This window comes from Nomascus leucogenys, chromosome 14, assembly GCF_006542625.1.
Source record: "Nomascus leucogenys isolate Asia chromosome 14, Asia_NLE_v1, whole genome shotgun sequence".
Taxonomy (NCBI): Eukaryota; Metazoa; Chordata; class Mammalia; order Primates; family Hylobatidae; genus Nomascus; species Nomascus leucogenys.
This window is the reverse complement of record NC_044394.1, coordinates 31,142,614-31,168,043: the sequence shown is the minus strand read 5'-3', so window position 1 is coordinate 31,168,043 and position 25,430 is coordinate 31,142,614. Positions and strand designations below refer to the sequence as shown.

Below are 25,430 nucleotides of genomic sequence, written 5' to 3'. Positions count from 1 at the left end.
AAATCCGCCTAGTTTCACAGCCCCTTCACATCAGAGGGAATTAAAAAAAAAAAAAAAAGTTACGATGGGAACAGCTACGCAAAGCACGTGAATTTAGACAGGCTTCTCATTTTATTTCCCTGCCAGCGTGAGGTTAGGCAGTCCTACAAGACACTGCATTTCTTTTGCTTTCCAAGACAAACTCTGCTAAATTATACAAAACCAACTGACCCCTTATAAGTGAAACTCAAAGAAGGGTAGTTTTTCCTGAACATCAGAGCTGAATTTAGAATTGGGCAATTCCCCACCCCCAAAGTTAAAGAAAATCTATAGTTGAAGCAGTTAATATTTATTTTCTTATTTACTCTTATGAACTTTCTTTCCAGACTAGAAGTCAAGGAGGCAAATGTTACTCACCAGGTTTAAAGCAAATTCAAAAGCAAATGCACAACCTCCCATCTTCCTCTTCCAGAAAAAAAAAAAAAACTACTTTCATATTGATTGCCATTATTTTGTGTGGGTGAAATTTAGCTATTCAGGTTTTTCTAATTCGTTCATTCCAGGCAAGTTATTTTCCCAAGATTTGGAGGCGCTGAGAGTGAAATGATTTTCAAAGAAAGGAGGAATTGCCACTTTCATCTCCTTAAAGCCAGAGGTGTGAAAAGAGTTTGGAAGAACGCTGACATTTGCCTGAACCAAAGGAGTAAAGAAAAATGTGTCAGCCTAGTAACTTTCTTTTGCAAACAGGGCTTTGAGGACCAGGACACAAATTATGCAAGGAAGGCTTTTTGTAGACCCCTTTCTTTTAAGAAACTACCTCAGTTGGGTTGTCATTGTCTCACTTTACTCTGACTGCATTTCCATTGAAAAAGGAATATGGGGAAATTAGTATTGCATTTTTAAAGTGAGTAACTGTGTGTTTAGTATTCAATTAGTAGAGGGCTTATCTAAGAGAAACTTGCAAAATATTGCCTTGTATACAAGTCTATACAAATTGAAATTACTATAAAAAGATGAATGTTTTCTGACCAAAAAATTGGCTATACTATGAGAAAGTTATTTCCTTTAAAAAGCTAAATACTTCTAGTGATATTAAAGATGAGCATAATCAATAACATATCAGAAGTTTCCAGCTGCATATTTTAGTTTAAACATAACTTTAAACTTCTGATCTCTGAATGTTCAAATTACAGCTTTAGGTATCTAGCTTTTTTTTTTTTTTTTTTTTAAAAACCAGATGATTGTTTGAGCTTGCATTTTTATTTATATAGCTGCTGTTTAGGAATCTATAGATAAATAGATTCCTTTAATTAACAACTCCAAGTAACATACATAAGTCTACAAATGCATTGAATAAATCCTCTCGCTTTAGGCCACGGCTTTAGGAGCCTCATTTTTTAAAAGAGAGAGAGAAAAAAAGGAAACTTTTTAGCAGTGTCTTTCGGCCACGTTTCAATTTAATCTCACATTTGAGTTCCACAATTGTTTTTTAATACGTACCCTTTGCGCCATCGGCCTCTCTGGCTCCCTTCCTACTTCAACTTCTAATATATCCTCTTTAAGGCCAGTGTGAAAAGAAACAAATATTCAAACTCCCCCGGAAAAAAAAAAAAAAGCACGACGAAAAATCCCTTAACGTCTCCAGCAACCTGAGCTACTGGTCCCAGATCTTCGGTCTACGGGACCTGAAGCAAAGCGCCCGAGTCACTGAGCATAAAAGCGCTCCGTTTCCAAGACAGCAGCGGGGGCAAAAAAAAGCAGATCTTCTCTCCCCCAAAAATCAGTTTAAAAAAAAAAAAGAAAGAAAGAAAGAAAGAAAAGGAAAAAAAAGAGCGCCCCTCAGACCCAACTACCAAATCTCATGGCTTTCTGCCACTCCAGCTGTCAATCACAGGCGAGGTTGTCAACGTGGTGAATGAATGATCATCCGCTCTGTCTTCTTCTGGTCAGAACACCTCAAATGTTAATATTCAAATGCACAAAGCCCTAGCGCTCGCTTCCCTTGAATCAGTCCTAATTCCTAATCAGTTTCTCTCTTCTCTCTCTCTCTTTCTTTCTCTCTCTCTCTCTCTCTCCCTCTTTGCAAGTGCTGCACTGGAGGGAGATTAGAGAAGGAGGGTTAAAAAAATGTCTGTCTTGAGTTTGTCTTAAAGGAGCCACGATCGATGCTGCCCGCTTGCAGTCCCCGCGCGTGTGTAAAGTGTGTGTTGCACAGGCGGAGAGGTGGATTCCGACCAGAATGCTAGAACCCGGAAGTAGTGGTGGCCATAACAGGTCGCGTCTTACACAATGCATTGGGCTGCAGCAAGTAGGCTCCTCGGCAGGGGTGGGTGCGCGAAGCGAGCTCTGGCCGCACTGGAGAGGCAGAGAGGCGCTCCATTAAATCGCACGCCCAGGCACAAACACCACACACCCAGGGCACACGCACACAAACGCAGGCAGTAGCCCGCGGCCGCCTGCTTTATTTTCAGTATTCTTTTCTCTCCCTCCCCCTGCAGACTCTCTCCCCAAAGCCGACTCTCTTGAAATAAATTGGGAATCAACGCCGGGCAGGCAGCAGCGGGAGTTATTTTGCACAGGGTTCCGCGCATAGACTTCATGACTTTCCTCGAAATTATTGGGGTCTGCCAGTGTTTTTCGGGGCAGGGGGTGATGCGCAAAGTACTGAATTCTCAGAACTAAACACTGCAAGGAGAAAAGTCAAACCCGGATCGTGGAGGAGAAGGAGGAGGGAGAAACCGGGTTGGGAAAGCCTCTGCTAAGGAGTTCTGAGAACGTGGGGTAGAGGTGGCTCGGGCTTTCTGCAGACCCAGCTTAGAGGTTTCTTTGCTGTTAGAGGTGGACGCCCGGCCGGGGGAAAGAAAATGCTAGCATTTTGTCACTTCGGGTCTGGACTCCCCCACCTCCTAGCCCCAGCGGCTCCCAGCCCCAGCCCAGGCGTCCTGCGCGAAGTAGAGAGGAAGGGAGGGAACAATGAGCTGAGCGCGGGGAATGTGCCCCCAGCGCCTGTTTACAAACACCAAGCTATTTATGATCGCCGGAAAGCGAAACCCGGCGCGGGCTCGCAGCAGCCCAGACCTCGCGCGCGGAGCCGGGGCCGGGGAGCCGCTGGGAGGGAGGCTCTTTCCCCGACCCGCTCGGGGTGAGGCGGCCGTGCGCCCAGGGCGCGGCGCGACGCTGCCGGAGTGCTAGGCTCGGGCTGCAGCCACCTCTGCCTTTGTCTTAGAGGCGCCGAGGGGCTCCAGCCTCGACCTCTCCCGGGCCTGTAAGAATCTCGCGCCCCACTAGCTATTTATCCAGCGAAGCCCTGCCCTCACCACCCCAGACATCCTTCCCCGCGCTCCTCTTTCCCGTCCCCAACCCGGCTCGGCGAAACCTCCCAGTACCAGAGAAAAAGAAATCCGCTTCCGAAGCTGAGATTTCAGACAAAAGCTGCTTGTACCTACAACTCGGAGGCTCCAACCAGCCACTGTTTTTTGTCTTGTTTTGTTTTGTTTTTAACTTTAACACCTATTGCCTGGGCTTTAATTCCCTCCCCCCACCCCTTCTCTTTATTCTCCCGCTCTAAGCTTCTCCCTTGTGATTATATTTAGTGGCGTTATTTTCGTATTTATATTTCCGTCCGCCGGGCTCTGATCTGCCGAGATGGCTCAGCCGCAGCAGCTCTACCAGTGGCTGGAAACCCCACATCCACAAGCAGGGCTCGCAGCTCGCTCGGCTCGGAGAGGATTTTTCCCCCTCCCTCCAGCTGAAACCTCGCAGAAAACTCCCCCTGCGGTCGACTGGAAAATGAGCTCACCCAAATCTCGGTAGGCAGCCGTGGAGGAGTGCTCGGCCAATCAGGAGGCGCCCCTGCCCAGGCCGCCGCGCATTGGCTGTGGGGAAAATCAATTATCAAATAATCGATCAGCAGGGAGCTTCGATCTGCGGGGAATGCAAACTGCCAGTCCCTATTCCCGCCCTGAAGGTGGCCAAAAGGCTGACTCCCTCCAAGCAGCCCGCCCGCGCCTCCATCGCCCCCACCCACTTCCCACTCGCCAGCTGCGGACTGAACCCTCACCCTCAAGGGGGTGTAGGTAGGGGGAAGAGTTTTGAGAAAGACCGGGGGTATCCCTTCATCCGGAGATTGTTTGGGAAAGGTTAGGAGCTCCAAAATGTATTGAAGCCAACTCTTAAGCTCAAAGTAAAAGATAATTTGCGTCGTCTGCGAGGTAGGACTGAAGATTCTATAGAGTGGGCTTCCGAGGAGCAGGGAACACAGGGCGAGCATCAGAACATAGGTCTGGAATGAGGTTCCACCGAGCGTCCGTAGTCTCCTTAGGCGACATCTATCGCTTCCTTTAGCACTTCGCAGGAGTCAACGCGGGGTTGGTTGCCCCCAACAGTGGAGCGTTTCCATAAAGCCGAGCAGATGAGCCTTCCCAGCCTCCTGCACTGCACCCTTCCCCGCCCCCAACTCCGTACCGGCACCCTGTGTGCCTGAAGGGCTGACACACGTTCTCCCAAAACCTTCAGAAGCGTTTTGCCTTGAAAGAGCTGTGTGTGTGTGTGTGTGTGTGTGTGTGTGTGTGTGTGTGTGTGTGTGTGTGTGTTTAAACCATCTCCAGGATCCCTTATCATTTGCTTTCTCTCTCTTTTTTCTCTGTTTCTCCCTCTCTTTTTTCTGACGCCTACGTTTCAGGATTTTTAGTTTTTTTCCATCACATACATGTGTAGGTTTTCTGGCACAAACGCCCTGAAACATCACTTGGGAGGTTAAGACAGGCCCGCGAGTAAAAGCTGGGGACGGAGTGGGTGGGCAGCCAGGTGCATTACCAGCGCCCTTATGCCTCTGCCTACACTTCCCGGCATCCCTCCATCCCCCCACTTCCCCCCCACCCCCCACACCCCCGGCCTCACCGTCGCTCCCTGGCCCCACAGCATGAACTTGGAAGCAGAATTTCAGGCCAAGATGGAACCTCCCCATCTCAGGAAGGCGATTTCTGTTTAATCCTTGGGAGGCTGCGCTGGCTGGGCCAGGCAGCACACTCCTTTTCCGATTAGGGAGAGGACTAAGCTGGGCCGGCAGTCTGCGACCCCTTCCCGGAACCCCAGCCGACTTCAGGGGATACCTGAGCGCCTTCCGACGGCTGCTCGCGGGGGTGTGATCATCGTCCCCGCAGCAGGCCCGCCAGGCATCTGCGCGACTCGGGGGTAGGGGGGAGACGCGTGGGTGGGAGGTGGGGGTCAAACCAAACACCGACAGGGCACACCTACGTTTATGATCCTTAAATGAACTGCGAGGGAAATTGTGTAAGTATAATTTAACTGAGAGAAATTTACTGCGAAATACGCTTAGAGGACTGTGGTCTTTAACAGCCTCAGGGGTTCTTCGGCAAAGAGGTAACGAGGCTTGGAGTTACCACAACTCTGCGGCCACGTTTTCAAATTTGGAAAAGGTCAGTATATGTATGTATATATATATATATATATATATTTGACAACAGGATTTATTTTGTATTGTTGCTTTCCGTAATCTTTTTCTTTTGTTTTCTAGCACAGATGAAAAAAGAAGGTTCAGGTAAGTCACCCTTTGCAAACATAACCAAAATCTTCAAAGTAGGAGGAAGACTAGACTACTGCATACTTTAACCATGATGTACCAGATTACCATAAAAATGTACTTTAAATTACCTACACACAAATTTTTCTTAAAGAATGAGATAGTTTGAGTTTGCGGACTTAAAATCAACTCAGTAGTTTTGAAAAGTGCCCCCCCCCCCACACACACACACAGTCTTTCCATTTTAAACTGTGAACCTAATATAACTTCTAGGCCTTTATACAATTAATTCTGAACAATCAAGGGACTAAACACTTTTACAATGTAATTACAGTAGTACAAATTGTTTGCCCAAACCTCATTCTGGATAAGGATTTTACAATTAGCAAACAGTTATTACAGTTGGGGCTTGCTGAGAGAAATTACACAGAGGATGTCTAGAGTTGCAATATAGTAGCCATAAAAAAAAACTCCTTTAGCAGGGCAGCAATTAATCATCTATTAAAAGGAAAAAAAATGAAGGGACAGGTCTAGGTATCTTAGTAAACTACTGTCAATATTTATGCCCATTTTTTGACAGCTCCTATTCCTAACTTATTTCAGATACTTGCTTTTTTAAGGCAATAGCACTTTTATTTTGCAAAAACTTGATCTGGTGAAAAATTCTGGCACTTGGCCCTAGCTCTTGCGATTCAGGCCTTCCATTCTCTTCTCATCCTTCTTATCTCAGAGCATCTTTCCAGAGATAGAGAACGGTGACAAAAGGAGGCAGACTGGGCCCTTCGTCTCTGTTGTTTACACCCTCCTGTATGGAGGCATTTCAAGCCCTCAGTGCTCCTATGAGCTGCTGGTAAAGTCCTCTCGGAGAACTCCCCTGACTTTATGTTCCATGAGGAATTGTGCTTCTGGAAAGAACTATATCCTAAATTAGGCTTTTGTCCCAAAAGGTCACACTGATGAGTCAGCTCCAAAACCCTTAGAAATTAAAGAGGCCCCTCTTAAGGTAAAACGTGTGTGTATTTGCCAGCCCAGAATAAACAAAAGCCTCTTAATCAATCGAGTTTGGCAGCTGTGTTCACAAAATGATAAGGGTTTATCATTTGCCACCAAACTTTAAGATGTCCCTTAAAATGCTGTGATTGGTTTTTAGGTTGTCCTGTGGTGTGGCGGCTTGGCATTTGTATTTCAAAAACATTCATCCTCTGCATCTCTCTCCCTCACTAGCATTCACATTTCAAAAAAACAGAAATAAGAGGAGGGAGGGAAAGATCGTTTAAAGAAAATAGATTTGAAATCTAGTACAGATAATAGAGGAATGCTGGAGATAAGAGCCTGGAGGTGATATGAGAAAGGCACCAAGAAGTCAAAGCTAATGAATGGCTGTGAGAAAAGTGAAATAAACTATTGAGAGATCTATTAAAGGGGGAAACCTGGTTAGGTGATATCAAAGGGGGTTAACTGAGAGGACTAGGGAGGATGTTAATCAACTGCTCTAAAGCATTACAGGCGAAAGATTTGTTTACTGCATTTTGCTTCAGAAAACAAAGAATGTCTGGGTCCAGTTCAGAAGTCAATTAGAGGTCAGCTTAGGCTCTCCGAGGGTTGCAGGGAAAATACCTAAGTTACTATACTCTGACTGGATGATGCAAAAGTTAGGAAAAAAAAATGGGGAGTGAGAGGGAGGTGCTTTCCTTACTATTCTATTTCAAATCATTAAAATGCTTTGGTCTCTAGAGGGGGAAAAAACTACACTGGGTTAACATAATTACTAGCTCTGACATTTTCAGAAGTTATAGAGGTCTTTTATTAATTAAATGGAGGGCTTAATAAAGTATTCCTAATAAAATTTATGGTTGTCTTAAAACTTTCTAAACAGTGCTATAAATTCTTAATAAAATTAACTGGGAAATGAGTTATTAGCCCACACTTTACCCTCCCCCCCAAACTTCTACATAAGGAGTGTCTGCAGAATGAAAAGGAAATAGAAGCCTTTTCGTAAAATATAAATATTAGCCAAAGTCATGCATTGCTCTGAAAGAGGCAAAGTCTCAACTGTTATTTCTACTGACCTCGTTCTCCAATATCCCCCCAAAAGCTATCCCACAAAACTTCATCGAGAGAATTTATTCCCCTTACCAAGTACCTATTATATATGCATTTATATGTAAGTGCATTTGAAATACAATCTTCAATTTTGTGGACTGAGTTGTATGTTAAATGTAATAAAAAACACAGATGCATCATGCAAAGTTCTGCTATAGAATCTTCAAGTCTCATGGTGCAAATACTTTCTTTATTTTTAATTAAAAATAAAATGCCCTGTAATTTCTCTCACTTTAATTTCTATAAAGATAACTTTTAAATAATAAATTTCTAAATAAAATTTTTCTCTGAAGTTATTTAAAAGTGTATTTTCTGGAGCAACATTTTGTTGACATATACAAAACCTTTTTATATCATTACGTTTCAAAACTTTAGTGAGTTATCTTAAGTTTTGAGGTACTTCTCTGCTTCACAGATACAATGCTGGCTGGTAGCTATTTTAAAGAACATCATACAGGTACACTTCAAACCACAGCAGCCTTAGTGAATTGTTTAGCATTTGAAGGCTTGATCTTTTGTGCCGTCTACTGGACAATAGAAAAACTGCAGCCTTGATGACAAACTTTAATCTGGTGTTTTATGGGGGTGGGAGGTGGTGGTTGGGGGTATGATTTGGTGCTGGTAACTAACAAGAGAAAACCACAGTACCCAACTTAGACTCATAGGACCGGTCTTGGGGTCTAACCATGTTTTTCAAATCCAAAGATAGGCTATGGTATCAATCATAGGTGTATAGCTCAAACACTTGATTAAGGCACAAGGCTAAAACCTACATTGAATACAGCTGTGCATGTGTGTGTACCCATATGCCCAAACTTGGGAAGACAGCTTGGGAAAAGAAAGGAAGATAGGACAGATTCAACAACTCTGAAAACAAAAACAAAAACAAAAAACAGTAGTGGTTGCTTGACACTGAGGGTGAATTTCCTTGACAGTCAAGTTAAATCTATCTACTGCTTCGATAATCTAGCATGTACAAATCAGTTCTTGGAATTTGGAAAGTGACATTGTTTGGTAATCAAGAAAAAAACCCTTTAGGAGAGGGGAAATGACGCTGGTAATTATAAAAATTTTAGTGCAGTTCTCTTTTGGCAATTTGGGATGAAAATGTGAAACTTCAGTGTTTTCACTTGGAGAGCACAAGTGGTAGAAAGTGTGGGGGAAATTCACAGTCAGACACCTTCATATAGCAAAGACCACTTGATGTTCTCTTAAACATTAAAAAACATTGTGCACATTTTGGTTGTGATTTAAAAAAGAAAACATTGATAGATCTCTAGCATTGTGGAAGCTTTGTAAAAAAAAAAAAAAAAAAAAAAAAAAGCATGAAGCCAACTTTGACCTCTGTTTGACAGGACAGTTTCTGAAGTAATCACTATTACCATACAGAAGTGATTTTGTGATTTAAGAAACAAATAAGCCCAATGCCCCCCAAATATATATCTGTATATATATCTATGTGTGTGTAGACACACACACACACACACACAAATATATATCTGTATATATATCTATGTGTGTGTAGACACACACACACACACACACATATACATGGAGAAGGCAAGCTGATTTTGGTCCAAGAGACAAAGACTTTGGTGCAAGCACTTTTAAAATTGTTCATGTGCTTTTCTGTAGTTAAAACTCCTTATCGCATTTTCATAAAACCTGCCAGCACTTGACTAGGTATTAGGGTGTCTTTTAATAAAAACCTAATAGTGAAAAGGAGACAGCTTTAGGACATTTTATTGTGCATAAATATATTTCAATGATCTACTTCAATATACGTTTCGATGTGGCACTATGTCAGAATGACTTTAAAATATTGGATTAAATATAGATACATCAAGAGCACCTGAACTGACATTGGCTACTTAAAGCAGCGAGATTGCTTGCACTGCTATATTAGAACTTCAGTTGTTCTATATAAATGGAGGTGTTGGTGGTGGGTGTCTTTTAAACTTTAGTATAAACAACTGAACTGTGAAAGGTTATTATTTTATGAGATGCTGTTTGGAGTCATTTTTTGAGATGCAACCAAAAAGAAAAAAAAAATCCTTCTAACAATAGCTTGAAAATGTAGAAAATTCTTCCAGGAACTAATCACAAGTGCATACACGTTTGATATACTCTAAACTAATAGTTGAAGTACTGAGTGCTGGAAGAGGTCTGGCGAACGTGCTCTAGTCACTAATAGCAAACATTTACCTTTGAAACAACAGGATGAGTCACACTGGCCATGCTTAGCATCCATGTTCGACTGGATAAAGGGGCATATTTTGTGAAAACCTTCAGGCAAAAATCTTACTGATTATTCAAAAATAAATATTTTAACATTTCATTGAGCTATCTAATGAATAAGGAAAACATCGAAGGCTTCCTGCGGCGCAGAAAGAATTCTAGTAGCGTCAAAAACATAAAGGAGCAAAGAACAAGAGGAAGCTGAAGGACGCCTGCTGAGTAGTTACTCACTTGTGAATATCTGAAAACGTGCTTTTCTGTGCCCTTATTTAAAAATGAAAAACAAATATCATCTTTCTTTGCCTTTTTTAAAAAATTAACTTCAGAATATGGCTATGCTAGCTAAACATCATTTTTTTTTCCCAGGCGATTTATGCGAGAAAGGGCCAATTTGAAAACTGGTAACTAGTGGGAGAAATAAACTTATAAGCCACGAACACATCGTTTCGCAACCGAGTCCACAGCCCCGCGAGGCGCCCCTTCTTCCTAGCTCTCGGAGGATAACTTCACTTCTGGGAGGGCCACTGTTTACCGAATGAGAACCTCTCATCGCACAGTCCTTACAGCAGGGCTGCCTTGTCGCCCGTGCGCGTCCGGGTGCCGGGTCCCGGCGGTGTTCTGCAGCGCGATCCGGTCCCCGTGCCCTGAGCCACCCAGAGCCCTGGGCCTGCCTACACCCTGGGGCGCGCTGACTGCCTGGGTTGGGTGGGGGTCCCGGCAGGATGCACTTCCAGCTGCGGGGTCCGCGGAGTTTGCTCGCACCTGGTTTGGCGCAGGGACGTAGGTTTGGGGGACTGTGTCCCCTGGGAAGAGAAAAAGGTGAAAAGGTCCCCTCTCCCACCAGTGTGCCCCATCCCCGCCAGTTTTGACTGCGATCGTATTTTTCTGTTTGGGGGTCGCCTCAGCCTGTGCCGGAGGGAGTTGGTCAGGCTTGGGCAGCGGTGCGTGGCAGCCCGGGAGCCGGAGCAGGAGCGCGAGGACCCGCGGACTGGGGCGCAGCGACGATGGCGCACCCGCTTCTGTCTTCTGCTGCTTTGGGGCTGAGCATCCGAAGGCGCCTTTCTCCCCAGCTGAGCTCGGGGACGCCGGATCACCCCGCCACCTGCCTCTTGGCCTAATTCTGGAAGCTTCTCGCCTCCGTTCCTGGACGGCTCTTCCTCAGGGGCAGCAATGAGCCCCGGGGTGCGCTCATCTTCTCGGAGATCAAGTGTGCTCTGCTAGTCCCTTTAGGACTTGGAGGGGGGAGGGGTTGGGGACCCCGGCCCCAGAGTGCCTCCTGCGGCACGGCGGCCCACTCGGAGGGGTCGCAACAAGCGCGCGTTTGTGGCCGAGGTTGTGATTTCAGGTGCGCTAATGGGATTAGAGGTCCTGGGAGAAACGTGAGGGGGTTGGTGCGCTTCCTTCTCCCGGCTTCCAGCTGCCGCCCGGTGGAAGTGGGGACACAGGAGGGCCGCACTACGGGCGCCCAGCGCGGGCGCTCACACCTCTTGAGGAGGCGTGGAACCCAGCGCCCCAGGGTGGGGGTAGGGGGCGGGGGATATAGGTAGTGAGGGGTGAGGCTGGGAGAGGACGGGGAGAGGTAGGAAAGGAGTCAGCCGGGGACACTACTGAGAGAGGGAGTAAGAGAGTGCGCTGCAGAACCGGGGACAGAGCCGCAGAACCGACCGAGAGCTAGAATTGGATTGCATCCTGTCCCAGCACCAGGACACAGATAAACAGCCTCCCTGCGCTGGTACTCGTCAGAGAAGGGGAAACCCGCGTTCCCGTGCTGCTGCTTTCTGCTTCGGAGAGCCTTATCTAGACTTTTGCATAATTGCGTGTTGGCTTTCCTAAATAATTCGGAAGAGCGATTTCTGCTTTCACTTGTTCACATAGGCAAACAATCCCTGTGGGGAAAATGTGTGTGTGTGTGTGTGTGTGTGTGCGTGTGTGCGCGCGCGCGCGCGCGCGTTCCGGTGACAATTGAGGTCAGAGGCAAACACATCCTCTTTCAAAATGTCCCTTAGGTGATCCCAGAAATGACTGTCCTGCTCTAGGCAGTGGGAGTCACCATCCACTGGGTAGGGGGCTGTGATTACTCTGCCTAGGGACCACTTTCCACAGCTCCTTCCCCACGGTAGATAAGGGTGTTAAATCAAGGCATTTAGTTCTACTTTTCCACTGCACAAATAAGCAAGCTGAGACCCAGATAGGTTAAGTGAAGTATCCAATCTCTTCTCTCCCTTTCTTTTCTGTATGCCTCAAGATGGTTTTATACACACACACACACACACACACACATATACACACATACACACACCTTGAACTAGGAAAAAAATCACAACTACGGAAGAAACCTTTTTTACTCTTCTTATTTCCTAAGAAGACCAAAAGTCAGAGCTTGTCTTCTGTCAGAAGCAGATGGTGTGTAATGGCGGTGTGTGAGTGTGCAAGTGTGGGGGGCTGGGCGTTGGCTCCATCCTTCCTCCTTCTCTACTCCAACCCTGACTCCATCACCGAGCCCCTTTAGGGAAGCACAAGGCAAGACGCTGTACCGCTATGCAGAAGACCCCTCCAGGCAGAGACCTTGAAGAAATGAAACAGCAGGGAGAAACTGTATTTGGTGGTGAAAATGCTGGAATCTTCTAGGCCTTGCTCATCTCCAACCAGCTACTTCTCCAAAATAAAGCAAAACAAAACAAGGCAAACAACAACCACCTCAGGCCTTTTGCATCAACTTCCTGTGACTAAGTGACCCTAAGCAGAGAACTGGCTCAGGTCACTTAGGACAGGGGTAGGACATTGAAGGCCTTATTTACTCCAGGATTAAAAACAACATCCCCTCTAACCCTGTCTCTCTTGGGCAGCCTGTCTTTTAAGGATGTGAAAAGCAGCTTCTTGGAGTCTAAACAGACACAATACCCCACTGGGATGTTTAGGTATCAGGTTCACAAAAACAGCATTTTACTCCTGCTTCCCCGAACCCCATTGCAACCCAGGCTACCATACTCTTTGCAAGAATATCTGGTATCTTTTCCGGGCAAAAGGAATTGAGTTGGCACTTCCTGAAATATTTTTATTTTTAGCTTCAAATAATTTTGCTCCTAAAACAAATTAGTTACTTATCCTCTTCTCACCATGCCCTAATTATTTTTAGCTTTATTCTAATTTTTTTGTCACCTTGAATTTTGTCTTGATTTGAGACTTTGGTACAGAATACTTGCTTGCAGGCTGGTAATCTGCAGTTTATTTTGTTTTTAAAAAACTCTGTGAAGTTTACTGTTGTTCTAAAACTCATGGAATATTAACAAAAAATAACCTAATAATACCCTTCGAGGCTTAAACTTTGGTTATAGTCTATGTCCTAACCTAGCTTTTATGATAAGCCTGTTGCATTTTAAAGGTGCTTATTGATTCACATCTCTTTCAGTAAAAAATCATTTGAGGAACCCAGATTTTTGAAAGCTATTTAATTTGCATGTATTTAGTCATTACAGGCTAAAACTGAAGAATGAGTTTGGAAACTGGTTCTATTAGAAAACGCTGTTTGCACATCCAAATGTTCCCAGTCAAGATTTCCCAATAGTGGCAGTGAGGAAGAGAGGCAGAGAGAATTAGGATACTTGGGTTCAAATTTTAGCTTAGTCACTGATGGGCTGATTGAATGAGAAGAACTTAATCACCTGCAAAATGAATTGCTTACACTATTTTGATCTCTAAATACACTTTTGATTCTGATATTTAATGATTTTGTATTACAAAATTGGGCAGAAAATGCATACCTTCGTAATAAGCAAAAAATTTTGCTGGTAACACATCATACTTATTTTAGAGTAAATTTGAAGGAGGTTGATGTTTTGGAATTTGGTTGGCGAGTTATCCAAAAGCAATGTTTCCCTGACTCAACTGCAACCAATTACACACAGTATCCAGTAGGAAAAGGATTAAGTTGTCCAGACAAAATATAATGGTAACAAAAAATAATCTTGTGCTTTTGACATCTTTCTGTTTACTTGTTTTTGTCCTGTTCTAATGCCCCCTGAATTACTATTTTTTAAAAAATAGTCTCATCTAAAATAAAACATAGTAATGTGTTTTCAAATGAAACATTATATTGTAGTTACGATTTCTTTTGTATAGTTTCCTAATGCAGACTACAATAAATACACTAAAATGTTTCAAATGGTTTGCTTGTATCTATGCTCTTAAGTCATCTTTATCCCACTTTGGGAAGCATATGCTGTGTTCTGAACAGTTTTAACTTTATACATCAGCATGATTAAGTCCTTTCAACAAATATCATGCAAAGACCACGGACAGCAGAACTATTCAGGGTAGTAAGAAATGAACATTAATGAATAGGAAACAATGAACACTAATTTTAGGAAGAAATTAGTTTTACAATTCAGCATTGTCATTTAAAGTGGAATTGTGTCTCGTAAAACTTCTGTAACTGCCATACTTGTTGCTATCACTAAACTCTATGAAGTCTCTATTTTACACGACAGCATTTTGAAATGTAATTGCTACAGTTTTAGATATTTCTAAGGCCTGAATTTATTATAACAGGCAATTTTTGAAAAATATACCAGATTCAATTAAAAATGGCAATAATTTCTCATAAAAACTTTCAAAACACTGAAATCTGTGTTTTACATTCCAGGGAATAAAAACATAAAAACTTCTACTTTAGACTTAAAAAAAAAAATTCATCCACTCTCAACTGCCCGCTTCTCTGAGATCCTCCCAACAGGGAAATTATCAGAAGAATTCCTTAATATCTTCAGGCACTGTAAACTCCACATATTGATCTTTAAGTCTGAAAATGACAACTTAGATTTTCGTTGAAAGATATACCTGAAAGAACTAAAGTAAACGGAGAGATGTCAAAAGCACAGGATTTTTTTTTTGGTACCATTAAATTTTGTCTGGATATTTGTTGGTGTTTTAAAAGTTAAAACACTTAGTCCCTTCCCCACTGGCCAGACAACTTTTGGAGGCACTTTCCCTACTGCCTAAGCATGGTAAGGCATTGCTTAGCATGACCAGGATGCTTGAGAACTTGAAATTCGCAAAGTTGAAAATAGATAGTTATGGGTCTTTTAATACCTGTCACTTTATCCTGATTCTCGGTCAATATCCAAGCACAATGCAGAGTGTGGATGAACTTCAAATGCTCTGGAAGCTACTGCTTTGAAGGTCAAACTCAGTCATATTTAACTTTTCAGCAATATCACACTACTGGCAATTGTTGGCTCAATGAGACCAACGGCTCTCCTGACCTGATAAGAACCAAGTGCCCATAGCTGCTTTCCTGACTTACGATTCTGTATCTGGTAGCTACCTTTTTTCTCCTTGAGTATTTAACGCTCTTTAATTTTGCACTTTTGCATTTCTTTGACAGTTGGCTAGCACCATTTTAAAATTCTAGCCTAATTTAGACCAAAAAGTACTACATATTTTTGGATATTCTTAACCCGTTAGGTGCTTAGGGCTTATTTGTTCAGGAGTTCAACCAATAAGCCTTCCTCAGTGTTTTTAGCTTTTTACTCCAGGAAGGAATTAGTTTGAATTGCTCCAAAATTGTCTTCTTTTTATTTTCTCTTTCCTTTCCTATGAGTCTGTAATTTAGTTCTGCTGACACAGTTGATTAACCCCATACTGGGGAGTTGATTAAAAACACTTTCTAAAAATGTATATTCCTATTGCTGGTATTAGTCACCATCTTTTTTTTGGCCTATCACTTTTTAAATTTCGGTTTGTTTATCAAAATCTTTCCACTCCAATAATTCTAAATGGGCACACTTTAAAAGCTACATACCTAGTTCTTTTTAATATAGGCTATTCTTATGGCACTCTCTCTAATGTACCTACTATATTAGGATCATTCCAGGGAGCAGCAGGTGGTCTTAAAGACATCTATAGAGCCATATATGAGCCAGGAGCTGATGTGAACAATAATCACAAATCTATGAGCCAAGTTTGTTCTTCTCTTTGTGCTTAGGGGACCATTCAGTTGCGCGACATATCCCCTCTTGAAGAACACTTCCTCAAAAAACATCTTAACCATTATCATAGGCTGAAGGAAGCTGCTCAGGGTCGTTACGTACTTTGTACACTCCAGTTAACCTAGACACCAAAGCCATTCCCACCATCCTACTTCTGTCTTCTTGGAAACTTTCAAGAAGACGTGAGCTTCAAACACTGTTTCAGAGTTTACATGCCTCTTTCACTGTCACTGACATTTTTTGGATCGTGATTAAAAAGGCCAGTCTGTTGCAAATTTCATAAATCAGTCTTTTCTCTCTGTTCTGCTGTCAGGTTGCCCTTCTCACTAATGTCACCATATGTCACTGCTGCCCCAGCCAATCTCAATTTGACTGGAAGGGTTTGACTAACTTTTGGGTCCTGTTGCCTATAATTGGCAACTTTGCCAACTTTTTGGTTTTCCACTGTTTCACTCAGAATATTATTATTCAGGCAAAGTTAATTTTCTGTTCTAAACAAGTCTTTGATACTCAGGGATATGATTGATAATTCAATTTTTGTCTTTAACAAAACATCACAGTTTGCAAAACATTCCCCTTCCCCTCTTCAGGTCTACTATCTTAGTTTACTCCCCCAAACCCTGTAAGAATATATAATCAGCCCTATTTCACAGATGAGGGCCACACAATTGTTTAGAATCAAAGATTGTGTACTGGAACTCAGCCTCCTGAGTCCTGTTTTCAATTTGGAAAAAATCCCTCTGTAACTGTATCATTGTACTATGTAAACATTTGGAGGGTTATGAGAAAAAAAAGAGAAAACACTTATTTTTGCTTAATTTTTTAGTTCTTTTCTCTTTCTTTCCTTATCATCTACTATAAGATTAAAAATATTTAAACTTCTCCAGAAACTTCCACTTATATCTCGAGAAAGTTTCACTGTTGTCATTGTCCAGGTACTTTGAACTGATTATCCATATTCAATGTGAAATGTTTGTTCTCTGTATTTCAAAGGCATTTTTGTGGTGCAAATAATGCTCATTTTTGAAAGAGCACACTCAAAATTATATATATGACACAAAGCCATTGTATAGATTGATTATAGTTCTTTTATTCTACAACATGTTTGTTTTGTCCTTATAGTTGATATGTCTTTTTGCATTTTAAAAACTATAATATAGACACAAATCAATTTATGACATTTTACAACATGGTTTTCAAGAAGACAGTGATTCAAACTTTGTATTTAAAGAGAGAGAAGAAAACTGCTTTCAGGAAATATTAGTTAACCAGCAGGAGTCCTTTTCAGAGTGCAGTTACCATGGGATTGAGAACTATTTGCTAATTATAACAGTGCACTAATTATGTGCTTTTATATCTCATCTTTCTGTCTTTCTGTCTAAATTCACTTCTAATTATATGGTACTCTTTTTGCATGTGACATATCTAAAAGTATTGCTTTTATCAGATATGAATTATTTTCCTGGGAAATATTAAAGACATAGTTTTACTTCCAAAATATTTTCTCCTGCAATATAGTGAAATCATTTGATTGTGGGTTGAATAACCTGTCATGTGGTGGGCGGGGTCGGGGGAGGAGGGAAGGTGAAAGGATCAAGATTTAAATATTAGATATTTTGTGTCTTCTAAAAGAGAATAGCAAAACTGATTAGCCTTGTCATAGTTTCTATTTTTAAAAGGCAGTTAAGCAGATATAGCCACATTGCCCATTCTTCATCATTATCATCATTGTCATCATATTTTTATTACTTTAAAGAATAAAATAATTTCAGGAAATTATAATTGATGAAAAGGTATTTTAAACACAGTGGAATAAAGGAAAGGTCACTGGGTCATCAGAACCCATCTTTGTGTGGCTAATTTGTCAACTGAATTGTGTAGAAGGAAGCTTAACAACAACAACAACAAATGTTCAATTTCTATGTTTTGATTTCCTCTGGGCTTGTTGAGCAAAGAGAAATTGGAACTCACTTTCTGTGTAAAGATAGCGAGTCTTGCTCACCTTCCCAAAGCAGGAGGTTTGGCCAGGAGGAGCACTTATAGAATTGAGGGTCTACAACTTCTTTGAGAGGTTTTGAGGCTTTTGTCCGTAACACAGACTCACGTGACAGCTACTAGTCTGACTAATTCGTAGATATACAACTTTCTCTAACTCCACTCCTGATCATACTTTATTGATTATGAACTTTAATGCAAGCACATTCATTTTAATGTTTATTTGTTTTTAAAGAAAGCTTAGAGAATAATTTATAAGCTTTTAAAGAAACATCTGATAGAGTAGTTGAAGCTTCTGCAAATACAAACAAAATCTGCTCTGCAATATTTAAGGCACATATAGATATGTGGATCAAGCAATTTTAGATCTCAGGCTCTGGGAATGCTAGAGGAGGTGGGGAGGGTTAGATGAAGCAAAAGAGGAGATGTTGATTGAAAGCTTCTTCTATGCCAGGCACTGGAATAGAAGTTTTTATACACATTATTTCATTTTGGTAGCATCCAAGTCTGTTGAGGTTGTTATAACAATGAAATTAGAACTTTAGAATTTGATATCTTTTTCTATGTTGGATTGCGCTGAGCTGAAAACGTGCCCTCCTGCCATTAGTTTCACTTTTATGCTAGGCCACAGAATTATTTACACCTATTCAGCTCAAGAATTATTTACACCTATTGAATTGCCCAGCAAACTAAGTAGTCAGGGCCTTAAAAGCCATGTGGGGGCATTCTTTGTAACCAGAGGCATTTCAACAATGGCATTTCAGCCTCTTTATTATTTAGACTGAGACCACTTTTTATTCTTCACTCGCACTTGGGCACTAGATTCCTCATCTGGAAATCAAAAAGACTTGACTGTATTTTTTTTTTTTTTTTTTTTTTTTTTTTTTTTTTTTTTTTTTTTTTCCGAGACGGAGCTTCGCCCTTGTTGCCCAGGCTGTAGTGCAATGGAGCGATCTCGACTTACTGCGGCCTCCGCCCACACGCCCCGCTCCGGTTCATGCGATTCTCTTGCCTCAGCCTCCTCTGTAGCTGGGATTGCAGGAACCCTCAAACCACGCCCGAGTAATTTTTTGTGTATTTTTAGTAGAGACGAGGTTTCACCATGTTGGCCAGGCTGGCTCGAATTCCTGGCCTCAGGTGATCCGCCCGTCTCGGCCTCCCAAAGTGCTGGGGATTACAGGCATGAGCCACCGCGCCTGGCCGACCCTATTTTTGATATTCCTCCTAGTTCCAGTGATTTGTGAATTTCATATTTGGTTCTGATACCAAATGTTTACAGCTGAACGTGGGAAAACTAATTATAAAAAGAACTTTTCCAACTAAAATCTTAGGAGATCAAGAAAAATGATTCACGTATTTTCCAACTCTGACGACCAGAAATGCATTTATTTGTGGCTATTATAAGATACACTGGGAAACATGAAACTTTTTTTTTTTTTGCCTCTTTAGTTATAATTTGTTATGGAAGTGAGATGCTCCCAAAGCTCCATAATCTTACTTAACAACAGTCCTAACATCAAGTCAGTGCAGATTGGGCTATTTCTTCACTGTTAGCTGGGTGCTTTGGAATAGGAAACCATCCTTCTCTGGGCTCAGTAAAATACTATTGCTATTGCCTCCCTCAAAATGGTGTGCTGATGTTTAATCAATGTTCATAAATCTCTTCAAGATCCTCCAGTAATAATTATGACATAAAGTATAAAGTATTATTCTTGGAAAGGGGTAATTTTATCCAATTAAATCCCCTCTGAGCTAACACCTGGGTAGGAAACATTGTTATTACTTTGCAAATTACTTTGTACTTAGCTTTCCTTATGTTTCCTAACCATGAGCTGAAGTCCCATCACAAGGAATAGAATATTTGCAACATTGACTTTGATGGGAGATTACAATGAGGAAGCATGTGCTCTTGGTAAGGGAAGGACAGATGGACCTAAATCTCTCTGAGGATGCATCTTTATGCAATGCCATTAGCCATTCTAGTAGCAGCTGTATAATTAATAACTGGACACAGCATGCCATTACTTTGAATGAGATCGTAGGAAACTTTGAGTTTGAAGGTATGGATCAAGTCGGTCTATGAGATTTGTCCCAGTTTCTAGAGACTGGAGTCTCATAGTCCATCAGTGGTGTTTGCTGTTTTAAATGTAGCCGATCCTTCAAAACAAATATCAAAACATGAAATTGATATTCAGTGTATACTAGCAAGCACTAGAAATTGCCAGTCATGTTTTAAATGAACCAGTCCAGACATTGTTTTTAATTAATTAATGCATGTATACATTTATTAATTACCTATGTACAGAGATCTGATGACTTAGGGAATACCTAGAAAGACATGGGAGGATGGTGATCCTGTGGAAGTGTGTGATCGAAGGTGATTGTCTTCATAGCCAGTTCATGTGTATGAAATATCATTTTATGTTCACAAAATATTATTTTAGCTATTGATTCTTTTTGTGAGACAAGATCTCACTCTGTTGCCCAGACTGGGCTTGATGCAGTGTATAGTGGCTTGATCATAGCTCACTGCAGCCTTGAACTCCTGGACTCAAGTGATCATCCTGTCTCAGCCTCTCAAGTAGCTGGGACTATAGGTGTGAGCCACCACGCCGGGCTAATTTTTTGTTTGTTTGTTTCAGTAGAGATGGGAATCTCTCCATGCTGCCCAGGCTGTTGTTGAACCCCTGACCTCAAGCAACCGTCTTACCTTGGCCTCCCAAAATGTTGGGATTACAGGCATGAGTCCCCATGCTCACCCAGCTGTGGTTTTATGTTGGAAGTTGTTCTAGAGAGCTATATTATGACATTGAATGAAAATAACTCCCTACCCTCATCTCAGTCCACAGCTGGGGTCAATTCATCAGGCATTTCATGAATGTTTATTACATTCAAGGATAAAAGATGCATTTGTGATAATTAATATTGAAAATAAAAAAATGGCTAATAATTTTGGCCATAAATTTTTGACTTTTGTATGGTAAGTAAAATGAGAGAATTTAGTCATTTTTAGTGTATGCAACTGCTTATTTAGTAATAATTGTCTCCTTTCCTTTCCTCCACTCCTTCTGCTCTTGTCACAATTGTAGTCACTATTAAAGATTGGATAAGTATCTAGGCACAGTAGCTTGCACCTCTAATCCCAGCTAGTTGGGAGACTGAGGCAGGGGGACCACTTGAGGCCAGGACTTCAAAGCTGCAGTGATCTATGATTGCACCACTGCTGTCCAGCTTGGGTGACAGAGCAAGACCCCATCTCTAAAGAAAAAAAAGGAAAAGGTTGGATAAGTACATCAGAAAGTTAAATAATAAATTATCAAAACAGGACAGGAAAAGAGAAATATAGAAGGAAAAAAATCTAGAATCTCACATCTAAATGCAGCTAGTAGTGATATCTGTCTTCAGATGTAAGTTTTTACACAATAACATGTTTTGTTTTCCCTTGTATCATCTCTTTTTAAATTATTACATAAATCTCTTTTTAAATTATTACATAAAGTTTATATCATTGTTAATGTCTGCCTAACATTACAAACTTAGTTATGGCATAATGTAGTCATGTACACTCTATTTTTGAATAGTTTGTCTCAAGTTTTATTTTTTTACAATTGCAAATTAAGCTATAGGGCATAGTGTGTGTGTGTGTGTGTGTGTGTGTGTGTGTGTGTGTGTGTGAAGATTATATGGATCTCCCTATATTACCTATATTATTAGATAAGTATGTGGAAGTTAGAATTCCTTTTAATATCCTTAGTAGATGTTAAAATGTTTATGGCTTTAAAGATATTCCATTGAGTTACCTGTCAGCATTGTACACAATGATTTAAACACTGCCTTCCTCAAATTTGTAGGTAAAAAATTAACCCTAATTTTAAAAATTGCATTTTTATTACATGCATATTTTAACATATCACTGTTTAATAATTCTTTCCCCTTTTTTTGAGTTACCTGTTTATCTTTTTTGTAAATTTGTTAGGAACATCATGGCCTTGAAAAGGTAGAATCCTCTTTGTTATATAAAGGAATATATGATGCTAATATACATCATGTTTTTGAAGAAATAATAAGAAACTTAAAATGATTGTATAAATAAGAAGATAAAACCTAAAACATATTTGTTATAAGTATGTGTACGTTTGAGTATACCTGGGGGTAAAAATCAATGGAAAAACGTAAACCTATTAATTGTGGTTATAAGATGATGAATAATATTTTTTTAATATTTATTTTTTAAATCAGAAAAGCACTTATTTTGAGAAATGTTTTTCTTTTCTCATAATGTAACTTCTTTTTTACCTGGACATTTTCAAGTCCCAGGTTTTACTGAAACTGGTGAAAATATGCAAGTTTGAAAGGTAAGAGCAAGTGGAAAAGCACCCTCTGGAGGATTCTTTCCTTTGTGAAACCAAAAATTCCTAAAATGATAATTGGGAAGAGAGGAGACCAGATCCTTTCCTCTAAGTAGGTGGAAGGATATTCAAAGAGGCTTTTCCTGTGGCTGATCCATTGACAAAATACCTCTCAGGTGTTGCTGGTGTCAGTTTCCAGGTCATGCTGAGGTTTTGCATAGTGGGTTTTCTGTGTCATCTTCCACCCGAGTTTTCACAGTGATAAGTTATCATGGGCAAGAAGGGAATACAAATATATACCTAAATGTTCATTTTGAAAAGTTTGCTCTTAATTTAAAACATCCTTTTTTTGCATACAGTGAATCTTTGAATTTTTATATTTCCTCATTTAAATCAAGAGATCTATTGTGATTGTATGGGTGGGAGGGGGAAGCAAGCAAAAATGCTTTTGGATTGATCTCTTGGTTAGTTAGAATAGCAGCTAAAGTCTGATTGTCCCAGCCCCTCAACTCTCATCAGGTACCACACCTTACCTGATGCTGCTGTGCTGTGGTCGCAGGTGAATATCAGAGAGTAATAAAAACAACTTACTAGGATATTGAACTTTAAAAAATCTCTGTAGAGACTGATTTCCAGAAATGTTGCAGGGGCATATAATTTAGAAATTCCTTTAAATCTCCAGGGTAGACAAGATAAGAAATGGTCAGAAGAATTTCACAAAAATAATAAATTTGTTATTTCCCAATAATATAGGCATTTGGTTCTCTATATTTTAGTAGCTAGTTCTCCACTATATATTTTTTAAATCAGAATTTGTCTTCATCTTCAGGATCACATTCCTGGATTATGCCAAGGGAAAGAACACTTTTTCTTCTTTGGATATGCAAATTCTACAACCCTACAAATATAGGGCATGTTGGGGCTTACGGGACTGAGGAATAATACTCTTGCTCACCCCAAGCCCCTGGGTTAGGTACCAGTTGAGTGATACACGTGGAGTGAGACAAATGGAGAAATATCGGCATTCGAAAAAAAAAAAAAAGGGCGGGCTCAGGGGCTCACGTCTGTTAACTCCAGTGCTTTGGGAGACCAAGGCAGGTGGATCACTGGGGGTCAGGAGTTCGAGACCAGTCTGGCCAACATGATGAAATTCTGACTCTACTAAAAAAAAAAAGAAATTAGCCAGGGGTGGTGGCGGGCGCCAGTAATCCCAGCTACTCAGGAGGTTGAGGAACAAGAATGGCTTGAACTCTGGAGGTGGAGGTTGCAGTGAGCTGAGATCATGCCACTGCACTCCAGCCTGGGTGACAGAGCAAGACTCTGTCTCAAAAAGAAAAAAAAAATGCTGATTGCCAAACAAGGCTTAGATCTAGGCTGGCTAATACTTGAATCTTCTGTTTAATTGAACAACCTACCCCGTAGAGGCCTCCCAATCCAGAGCTGATAATAGGCTGCCAGAAATAGCAACTCTGCCGAGGCTGAGCCTCCGTGCTTCATTTTCTTTTCTTGTTTCTCCCAGTTTCAACAATCAAGAAAACTTAGCTTCCTCTTTCAGAGAAATGTAAAGGGTGGGACAGAGAGAAAGACCTTGGAAGACATTCTCTCATACTTTTACCCAATGGGAATAAGTACTCCCCCTTCAACAGAAACGAGAAGGGACAAGCCTCCCCTCATCACAAATAACTGTAGTGAAAACATGGTTGAAATGTGAAGATTATATGGCTCCAAGGCATGAGGGGTAGCCTCATTCGGGTGGGCCTAAGCTGGCATCATTAGGACTTCCAGAGGAAATGGCAGGGTATTTGCAGGATGATAATTCTTTGTTAGTCCTAAAACTTCAAAATAAACAGCAGCAAAGAAGTCTCTGCAGTGCTCATTAAATAATGCTTGATAAAGTTTGTGACGATAGGAGATACTGGGAATCTTGATCTGCAGATCCTATCTCAGCCTTTTGGATCCGTACTATAGGAAACATGAATGGATGCATTCCCAAAGACTCCCCCTTGGCCTCCTTAATTTGCAGGGAAGTGTACTGAGAGGATGTGTGGGCAGTCAAGGGGAGAAAAATCCAAAGAGCTCCTTCTAGAACATAAGTCTTCCCTTGTTTTCACAGAGAGTGAGTGACTCATCATAACAGGGAAGAACCACCAGGACTCAGTTTTGTTTTTCTCTGTTTGGGAAGAAGATGGGAAAAAGTCAGAGGTAGTAGGTTCCAACCATAAGCTGAGATTTTACAGAAGGAAAAGAGAAGAAATAAGACAAAGATGTTGGAGAAAAAAAATTTAGTGGTGTCTTCTTTCTGAAGAAAGCACTGCTAATCCCTGAATTGGGAGAAAGAATCTGAAATTCGTAACTATGCCCCATAGGAAGAGGGTACATTTCTAACTGGGAGTGAACCAAGTGGGGAGATTTAGAACATCATTACAGAAGAAGAAAACAGAACCAATCCAGTAATCATGATTGATTCAGCCTCCAACCAGCTTGCTGTCTCCCTTAGATGACAGAATGCAAAGTGTAGTCGAGAATCACTTAGCACATAGTTTGTTTTGTTTGTTTGTTTGTTTGCTTGCTTGTTTTTGAGACAGAGTCTCACCCTGTTGCCCAGACTGGAGTGCAGTGGCACAATCTCGGCTCACTGCAACTTCCACCTCCCAGGTTCAAGCGATTATCTTGCCTCAGTCTCCTGACTAGCTGGGATTACAGGCACGTGCCACCATACCCGGCTAATTTTTGTATTTTTAGTTGAGACGGGGTTTCACCATGTTGGTCAGGCTGGTCTTGAACTCCTGACCTCGTGATCCACCTGCCTGAGCCTCCCAAAGTGCTGAGATTACAGGCATAAGCCACCATGCCCAGCCTAGTATATAGATTTTAAACCAAATGGAGGGCCCAGATGAAGGGGCACAGAGAGCCACTGAGAATCCACATACACCATATCCAGACCCAAAGAAAGTCTGTATAGATCTGTCCCCATCAAATAGCATCCAAAAAGGTACTTGGAAAAACATTTTGAGGTCAATCCAACAATATCTATCAAAATTTTAAGTGTTCACATCTTTGAACTCAGTATTTCAAGGAGGTTATCCTGCAGACATCCTTGCACAAGTAAGCAAAGATACCTGTAAAGGCATTGCCTTGTTTGTAGAAGAAATTATTTAAATAAGTAATAGTATATCCATAAAACAGAATGTTATCAACCATAAGACATGTTAAACAAATCTCTATGTAGAAAAAGCA

General features: G+C 41.3%; 1 protein-coding gene across 1 annotated transcript in view; it reads right to left on the bottom strand.

Moving 5' to 3' along the window:
- The window catches only part of MEIS1 (Meis homeobox 1), a 138,547-nt gene extending 136,327 nt beyond the window's left edge, over positions 1–2,220 (bottom strand). The window contains exon 1 of the mRNA XM_003262466.3: positions 1,480–2,220. Coding sequence (XP_003262514.1) covers positions 1,480–1,491 — 12 coding nt within the window. The 5' untranslated portion in view covers positions 1,492–2,220. The remainder of the gene's footprint in view (positions 1–1,479) is intronic.
- Positions 2,221–25,430: the final 23,210 nt, after the last annotated feature.